Source organism: Terrapene carolina, unplaced genomic scaffold (genome assembly GCF_002925995.2).
Source record: "Terrapene carolina triunguis isolate 2854851 unplaced genomic scaffold, T_m_triunguis-2.0 Scaffold235, whole genome shotgun sequence".
In the NCBI taxonomy this organism is placed as follows: domain Eukaryota; kingdom Metazoa; phylum Chordata; order Testudines; family Emydidae; genus Terrapene; species Terrapene triunguis.
Genome location: NW_020664586.1, coordinates 3,255,487 through 3,264,869, shown reverse-complemented (window position 1 = coordinate 3,264,869; position 9,383 = coordinate 3,255,487). Strand labels below are relative to the sequence as shown.

The 9,383-nt window shown below is 55.7% G+C and overlaps 1 protein-coding gene across 1 annotated transcript in view; it reads left to right on the top strand.

The window, feature by feature from the left end:
* The first annotated feature begins 7,142 nt into the window (after positions 1-7,142).
* Positions 7,143-9,383, top strand: part of RASSF1 (Ras association domain family member 1) — a 29,927-nt gene continuing 27,686 nt past the window's right edge. Inside the window, exon 1 of the mRNA XM_024193617.1 lies at positions 7,143-7,501. Coding sequence (XP_024049385.1) covers positions 7,177-7,501 — 325 coding nt within the window. The 5' untranslated portion in view covers positions 7,143-7,176. The remainder of the gene's footprint in view (positions 7,502-9,383) is intronic.

Genomic DNA, 9,383 nt, shown 5'->3' with positions numbered 1-9,383 from the left:
ATCATGTGACTCCGGGAGCTGGGGCTTTAAGAAAATCACCAAGTGTCTTGAGACTCACGATAAAATCCCAAGTGTCAGCAATCATGGAACAAGTGAAGTGAATGGAAAATACCACAAGTATGTGCAAAAACTAGGTAATGGAAGTGGGGCTTGAAAGTCAAACTCCTGGAAATGTTCTGTGGGGGCGTTTGAGGCCCATGTCACCTGTGTCTGGATGTGGCTCTTGGGCAGACGCTAGTTTAGGCAGAGATGTTTGTTGGTCTGAAGAGCCGGACAGAAGGATCCAGCCTGCGACTTCAGAGAGCAATTTTTCCTTTGTGAACGTTAGATTCAGCATTTTCTTTACTCTTTCCTTGTAGATAAGCATAAATGTAAACACGAGCAGGCTGGGCCAGGCCAGCCTAGAGGGACAGGGCTCTCTTATCACAGGCTCTCCCAGTTTCCCAAACTTCAGATCTTCCTCTTCCTTCAACCCTCTCTCAGGCCCCTTCTGGCATCTCAACTGGCCCTGGGTTTGCCCCAGTCCTATCCTGGAGGAAGGATCAGCAGAACTACACTGAAAATGGTGAGGTGCTCAGAGACCACACTAACGAGGGCTATAGACAGATCTCCCCGTTTCTGTGTGGAGGGTGTGACTGGGAATTAGAAAGTACCAGTTGAGATTGATCTGGTTTAGAAATTCCTGCTTTTAGCCATACATGTGATAGAGACTGAACTGGAAGAGCACAGAAATATGACGACGTTCGGGCACCGAACAAAGAGGGCACTTGCAGATTAAAACTGCTGCTGCCAAACTTTCTCTGTCAGAAGTTGTTGACTCATCCATGATGTGATTTTACAATCTGGGCACTGAATGTTAGTGGAGCAGGAAATAATCAGGTAACAGGCTGGTTTGAAATGCTTCTGACTTTTCAAAAGTGCACACAGAGGAACCTTTTCCATGCTGGGGTGGAGCTCTGCACTGTAAGGGAACAGGAAACCTTTAGGCAAACCACAGCTGTAACATTACCTGTTTCACTCAGATCTTTTGCCATGTGTGATCTTTGAGGCCCTCTGAGAGCTTTAGTTTTGAAAGGTTTGGCCAGAAGATCACATGGTGAATGGACAAAACATGAAATTAAGTGTATGTGGCTCCGGAAGATGAAGGGCTGAACTGATCAAGCTGGGCTTTGAACTTGTGGGTCTAGGGCATATTTTCAGTCAGGATGCTTAGGTCCCCTCCCTGCCTTTGTAGATCAGAGGGCACAGAATCAGTGCGTGGTGGGGGGGGGAGGCTGAGGGTATTACAGCTCACAGGGCAAAGTGGTCAACGATTCTGGAAGAGCTGCTGCTGTCGCTTTCTGGCTGACACTTAGGGGGAAGTGCCCCTGATTTCTTCCGAGAAAGGTTCAAGTGATAAGGCATTAAACTAGAAGTTGAGAGTCCTAGGTTCTAATCCCAGATCTGCCACTGACTTAATGGGTGGCCTTGGGCAAGTCACATCTTATCTGTGCTTCAGTTGCCCCTTCGGTAAAATATGCATAGTGATATCCCCCTGTGTTTTGTCATCCACCAAAGCGCTGAGTGTTGTTCTCTGGCAGGGAACTGAGGACCTGGCTTGTACATGCTGCTGTATAATAAATTCCTTCCCCTTATCAGCCTCTTCTTTGCATTCACACACCCTTTCCTGCTAAGGAAGCCAGACATCAGCAAACCAGAGTTTATCCTCTTGTAAACAAGTCGCCAAGGAAGGAAAGAAGGGGCAGCTGTGAGCTACAGGCCACAGGAGAAGGATGTTCCTGCAGTATCATCTCGATCCTTTTGAGTGGGGTGGACTGGGCTGCCTTGACCATCACTGGAATGGAAAGCTGTGCACTGCCATGTGACAGTCCAGTGCTTTGGATTAACGCACACAGCTGGTTCTGCTGGACATTGCATGGTAGCTTCTGTCAGTATCGCTGAGGCCTCTGCTAAAAAGCTGCCTCCTCACTGATGACTTAGAGATCCACAGTTGGGACCTATCCCTGCCTCTCCTACAGTAGCTGGATGCTACTGAGGCCCACTTCTCCCCTGAGCCCAGCTGTGGAAGAACAGCACAGGACCCACTGTGCCCAGTTAGAGCACTGGCCTTTTCTGCCATAAGTCTGGTGTTTTGAAGTCAGCTTGACTGGGAATGGTGGATGTTCAATACCTCTCAGGATCAGGCCCCAGCTGCCATTCATGCTTTGCATCACCCTCCTAGCTGTGAGCAGAACTCAGTGGGGCTGGTTTGCCCCACAGAAAACAGATAGTGTCTTGGCTGGCCTTGCTGCATCCTCTATAGGAGGATGAGAAAGCAGCTGGTGAATTGCACTCGTAGGTGAGGGAGCTGGTTTCGTGTGATGTATTTAAATGGCTGCCTTGGGCTAGAAGGATAAATGATTGGGGCTATCAGTCCTCATGCTTCAGGACACAAGCTGATCTGAGCGGAGGGGTAAGGCAGGAACTGCTTCCCCCTTTTCCAGTGCTATGAATTACAGGATTAGGCCCTATTTACACAGAGCATAAAACTCTATTGAGAGAACCAGGGACCAACATGGCTAAAATATGGGCTTTGCTGGTGTGATTTGCCTGTGGGATGCAAGCTGGCCAGAATAGCCTGAAACCCATGTCATAGGTAGGGAGCAAGTCTAGAAGACACTCAAGCCAATTCTGATCCCATTTACACAAGTATAAATCTAGAGTCAGCCTACTGTAATAGCGGAGTGACTCCAGATTTACACTGGACAAAGAATACCACTGATTCCCAGGGACTGGCTGTATTTACACTAGAGCTAGAATCTGGAGTAATGTGTTTAAATGTTTAGTGTTGCAGCTAACACTCTTTTATCCCCTGTGTCAGCCCTGCATGGGGGTTTTTAATACCTCGGGTTAGTACTGTAAAGTTTGAAGTCTGGTCACAGGGAACTAATCTTTCTGAGGCCTGGATGTATCAGGCCAAGAACACATGGAGAGAGAGGGAAATTGCCTTTTATTCTTGTTCTTCCTGAACTGGTGCTGACTTTTAAACTCCTCCTAAACGTTAACCTTTCCCTGGGACTCTCGCCCCAGAAATGGCTCTTCCTGGGAGCGATTTTAGACTCTCGCTGGGATATTTTTGGATCTCTTCATTTCTATTTTAGTGCCAGCAAGAACCCACAACCAGTGCCCCTGGGACGCTCTCCTCTGGTTTGCCTGGGTCCACCCATCTCTCTGGCTTGATTTTTTTCCATTGAAACCAGACAGTCTTTACAGCTGACTGTTGTTTTTGTACTGCGATGCCATGGTGACCACCGGCAACAAGAAGTTCTGGACTTGAGATGCAGCTAGCCTGACCTCTCAGCAGCTGGAGCAGCACCAGGGTTTGGGGATGGGGATAAGATTCCAGCACCCAGATCAGCTGGAGGTACTTATGTTCAGTGAGTGACTTTATGGGCCAAATTCTCCCTCCTCTGCTTCTCTCTGTCCTCTTCTTCCCCCTCTCATCAGCCAGAGTGAGGAAGGTGGGGAAGCACTGTCCTAGTGGATCAGTGTCCTTGTCCCCAAAAACTGGTCTATAGCAGGGCCCTGGACTGAATGAATCACCCGCCCCCCATCCAATCAGTTCTGGGAGTGCCTGCAGGGCAAGGAGATGCAGCTGCCTGTGCTGGACTCCAGGCTAGCTCACTGACACTGGAAGTTGTTTGTCTTAACTGGGCCGGTGGCAAGAGGAAGGGGCAGCTGGAAACATCCTCCACATCCCACCCATCATGCCAGGGGCTGTGTGTAAGCTGATGAGCTCTTGCACCAGCCCGTGCACCAAAGAATGTGCCAGCCACAGAGCCCAGTCCTGTTTTATTTCCTCAAAAGGACCCAAGTTCAGTATGTCAAACATGCCCCTTCCCCCCTGAGCTTGGATCTTCTGCAAGGGCCAGTCTACTCCCTGCAGGACTCACTCCAGAGGCTGTCTTCTTGGGAGTTGAGGTGGGCATCTCTGTTCCCTTCTGTGGGATGACACACCATAGGTTGCCTGCGCGGGGTCACATGGGGACTGGAACCTCCTACAGCTCTAACTCACAGCTGAGCTATTTGCTGGCTCCCAGGAGAATCTGCTGATCTTCATGCTAAAAGTGGGGCTAAGCCCAGCTCCCCTTACGGGGTGGGCCCCCTCCCAAGGCAGCTCCCTCTATCCACATGCAGCTTTGCTGTTTCCTCTCTTTGCTGGGCCTCAGTGATGATAGGTCACCTCTCTGGTCCTATTCCTCTTTGTGGCCTGCTTCATTCCAGCTTTTCTCAGGCATGAAGTACCCTGTCCAAACTGGGATATCATCCACTCTTTGAGGCACGCTCCCTGCTTGGGCTGGGGCCAGCTGTCTTCCTCAGGTGGCCTGGGAGGGATGGCACAGAGAGCCCAGCTGCTGAATTCCCAAGGAGCTTCTTGGCTTGGAGTGGACAGTTCGAACTTCCAGCATGAGTGTACGGAGGAGGGAGGCTGCAGCAGTGCATCCTATTGGGGAGTGCAGGGGGCAGGAGACGGTAGCTAGTAAAGGGCCAGGGCCACTCCCTAGCTCTGCAGTACAGGTGAGGAGAAGAAGGGGGGTCCTGCTGCCACAAGCTGGGATTGAACTTGGTAAAGCCAGGGGCTCCCTAGCTCAGGCTATGGGCTTCCTGTGCTAGCCAGGGGCATTTTCCTCTGGAAGATGGTAGTGGGTCAGAGCAGGGTGAGGGCATCCTGCTCTTTCCCCTTGCCCTGCCCCCTCTCCTCCAGCCAGGAGGGATGCTGCCCTCTGCCTGCTTGGAGGCTTTACTGGGAATAGGCTAAAGCATCTGTACATAACTTTTGTCTGGCTCTAACTCTGCTCCCTGCCCTGGGGGCTGCCGAGCTGCTCTGCCCCTCAGCGGCATGCCAGGGCAATGCTGGCACCATTAGCCAGGGCTGCCTCTGCCTTCACCCTGCAGTGCTGGAAACTGGAAGCAGCAGTGCCTTCACCTACCAGGGGAAGTCTCCACTGAGTGGCATCTCCGTCCCTCACTGGGCACAAGCACCGGGTGGGGAGGGGGAGATGTCTGCACTAACTGGCATCTCTGTCCCTGTCTGGGCACAGAGACCAGGTGAATCTCCACATGGGATGCCCTGCTTTCACTGGCTGCCCTCTGTGGATTTCTGCACCACCCCTTGCCCTATGAAGAGTGCACTGGGGTAGATTTCTTTATTTGTGGCCCTCCTGCCTTACCGCCTGTCAGAGCCTCACCCAGCCCTTGTAACAAAGAGACTCCTTCTTGAATAAGGTTGATCTTTATTGGAGTGGTTGTGTGACACATCAAAGCGAGAAGATGTACCAACCCCCCAGCAGCTGAGACCAAGCAGCAGCAGGGATCAAGGAGAAGAGCCACTAGAGGAAGGGAAGAACAATACACAGAACTTGTCAGCCATCGCTCTCCCCTGTCCGAGGGAGGGCAATATCCTTATCCCCATTTTACAGATGGGGAAACTAAGGCACAGAGTGGCAGAGTTGGGAATACTGTGTCCCAGTCCAGGGTGCTCATCATTAGGCCGCACTGAGGGGTAGACACTATTCACTTCAGAACCAACTGCCCCCATAGACAATCAACCCAACCTTGTTACTTTGTCGTTTATACATTATAACTTCCCCTGGAGCCACCTCTGGGACCCGGTTATGCCTTTGAGCCGAATCTTCAGCGAGGCTCTGGTGCTGCCATGTCACTTGGCTTTGTCCATGCTTGATGCTTTTCAGAGAAGTCTGGTCAGTTTCACGGACCATGGAATAGAGCCCCTAGCCCCAAATGGCGCTGAAATACCTCCCCCCTTCATCCCTGCTCAGCATGGCATTTTGTAGGGTTGTATTCATTAGTTATTAGACCCCATCCATAGGAGGTAAAGGCTAGTACGGGGGAGGAAAATGAGTCACAGAGCGGTTAAATGACTTGCACCAGATTGCCCATTAGGTTAGTGTCAGAGCCGGGAGCAGAACCCAGGAGTCTCCAGCTCCCTGCTCGACCCACTAGATCCCACTCCCTCAGAGCTGGGAGCAGAACCCAGGACTCCACACTTCCAGTCCCCTTCTCTAACCTCTAGATCACACACACCTGGGAACAGCACAGGAGTTCTGATTTCCAGTCTCCACCCCCGCGCTAACCACTAGCCTTTCCTGCCCAGAGATGGTAACAGACCCCACCAGCCCTGACGCCTACTGCCCTGCTCTAACCACGGACCCACAGTCTCCCTCACCCCCAACCAGGAATCACCAGACCTACCAGTCCTGCCCCCGACCCCTCTGCTGTACCCATGGACACCACCTCTATGGGGCTGACCCAGGCCGGCGGCAGGGACCCTGCCCCACAAAGGGTTAAGAGTCAGCGCCCAGCCCACTCCCCTCAGCCAGCTTTCCGAAGGGCTCCAAGCAGCTCGGGGTTTCTCTCTCAGGGGCCCCCGCCCGCTCTCACCCCTTCCCCAGTGCGGACGCCGGGCGCAGGCCTGCGGGCATCGCTCTAGGAACGGCAGGAAATGAACCTCCAGCCGGGCCGGGGGGCCCGATCCTGCCACTGCAGCCTCGGGGGCGCGCTGGGATACCAGGGCAGCCGGGCACCGCTTTTCCTGCTGCCCGCGGCGTTATTTTCTGCGCTCTCCGCTCAGCAAGTCTCCCCCCCCACACACACTTTGCCTGGAGAGTTTTCCCCACGGCCCACAAGGTTTCAGCGTGAATCTGCCCCGCGCTCCCGCCCGGTCCTTCCTTCCTCGGGCGCTCCGAGGCGCTGGCAGCAATTCCAGGAGCCCAGGGCGTACAGCCGGGGCTGCTGCGCTCGCAGACCCAGCCGCTGTGGGGTGGGGGCGCGGGTGTTTCCGCCTGTATGACGGAGCGAGATGAACAAGGAGGAGAATCCGGGACCCCCCCCCCCAGCACAAAGCGGCCACGCTGAGCGATGCTGGGGCAACGTGCCCCGGCCGAGGAGAGCCAGGAGCCGGCGGGACCTTCGCTTTGATCCCAGCCAGTGTCTGCGCGGAGTTTGCGCCTCGTTCAAACCCAGGGGGCGGGGAGGAAAGAGCCGGGCGGGCTGAAAAGGGGAGCGAGGCAGACAGAGGGAGGAAGGGAGGGCCGGAGGCCGGGCTTCGCGCTGAGGCTTCCCCCACCCCAGTGCCATCGCCGGAGGGGCTCTGCCCTGGGCTCCCCCGCCGGGGCCATGGCCACAGCCCAGGAGATGATCGAGCTGAAGAACCTAGAGCTGGAGAAGCGGATCGACCTGACTCGCGAGCCCCGGGGCACCCCGGAGCGCCCCGTGCGCCTGGAGCGCACCAACGCCCTACGCATCACGCCCGGCAAGGTGCCCGAGCTCCTGAGCCGCGTGCGGCAGATCCGCCTGCTGGGCGGGCAGAGCGACCCCCGGCTGACGGGCCAGCTGGGCGAGGGCCACGCCTTCCGGCCCTGCACCCGCGGCCAGCAGACCTGGTGTGACTTGTGTGGAGATTTCGTCTGGGGAGGCCCCCGGAAGAGCCTGCAGTGCGCCCGTGAGTACCGGGGCGGGGGGCTCGGGCCAGCGGGGCTCTCCTGCAGGGGGGCGCAGGCAGCAGGACTGGCCGAGGCTGGGTTGTTGGCCCCTTCTTGGTAACCCAGCAGAGGGAACCCTGGCCCCGTACTGCTCTCTGAGGCCCATTGGTGCGGGGTGGGCTTTCGGCGGGGGCATTTGCCCTGCCCAGGCTATAAACTCTCAGCCTGGCACCTTTCCCTGCAGACAGGCCAGAGGCATCTGGGGGCAGAGAGCCCTGCCCCTTCTGATGGAGATTGCGTGCAGCCATGGTCCCTCAGCTACTCAGGCTGCCCTCCAGTTCCCCTGCCAAAGCCTGCAGAGCAGGAGCCAGGAGAGGAAGTGAGGGGCAGGAACTAGGGGTCTACAGCTTCCTCCTTCCCAGAGTTCAGGCAGTGGCTCAGGGCACAGGCCTCCTGCCCCAACCCACCCAGGGGTCCCTTTGTGGTCTGAGAGAGGGCAGGAGACTCCCTTTCCTCATCTGTTCTCTCCCTGGCTCTCCTCTCTGGTTGCCAGGATGGTGGTACCCTTCGTCTCCCGTTCTCCAGCCAGGGACAGCATAGTGCCCAGCGCATGGCTCCGCTACATAAAGAATCAGTGCCAGGCCATGCATCATCTCGTATCCGTGTTGCTGCCAGGCCACATGCCGCATGGGGCGGGCCATGTGGAGGGCCTGTGAGCTGGTGTGAGCAGCCCAGTTCTGGGATACTCGCTCCTCTCCAGACCTCTCTCAGCCTGGGATGAACTCAGGGCTCAGCTCTTCAAACCCTATAAGAACGGCCATACTGGGTCAGCCCAATGGTTCATCTAGCCCAGTATCCTGCCTCTGGCAGTGGCCAGTTCCAAGTGCTTCAGAGGGAATGAACAGAACAGGGTGATTATTGACTCAGTCCAGTCCCCCCAGAGGCCAGCACTTTGCTGCCTCCCCCAATCCAGCTCACCAGCTCCTGGCCTGCTCTGGGCTAAGCACAATGTGCAGACTCCACAGTGGGACCAGTGTTAGCTCATGCCTGGAGCTGGGGCCAGGTCCTGCTGCAGGTCCTGGCCCCATAGTAGGATCATTTCCAGGCTGATGAAATTTGGGATTGTCACGCACAGCGAACTCTCGGTTCTGCCGAGCAATGCTTTCTGCTATGGGTCATTCTGTAGTGTTATCGCACCCAGGCCTGGCCAAGTCACCCTATCAACCCAACGGGCTCCCCCTGCTGGTGATTTCACAATGGTGCACAGAGGAAATTAGCCATGTCAAGACTTCAGAGCCCCCAGGACTCAGAGCCAGCCCAGGGCCTGTGAGAATGGTGATGCCGTGGGTATGTGGAACGCCCCCACACACATGGCATTGGGGTCTGCCTACATGGTGCGAAAGCTGCCTTGGGACACCATCTCACAGTGGTGCCTTACCCAACCCCCAGGAGCTCCCAGTCTTCCCCTGGGCCCCTGGGGAGCCCTGTGAATGTGTGTGTGTGGGGGCACTGTGGGGAAGAGGAGATGGTTCCCTATGCTGATCTCCAGTCACCTTCTTCTGACCAGCACTCAGCACAGTAGGGAGAGAACCACAGCCAGCCCCTGTAGCTAGAGGGCCCCAGGATGCAGCACCGGTGTGGATGAGGAGAGAGTGAAAGCTCCTTTTGAAGGTGTTTAAACCCCAGCCTCTGGCACTGTGGGGTCTGGAGCTCCCAGCAGATGCACAGCAGGTCAGGAACCCCTACGCTGCATCCAGGGCCGGCTCCAGCATTTCTGCTGCCCCAAGCAAAAAAAAAAACCGCGATCGGCGTCGGCAGTTCAGCGGCAGGTCCTTTGCTCCTAGAGGGAGTGAGGGACCTGCCACCCCTGAATTGCCGCAGGTGCCGCCCCTCTCCCTTGGC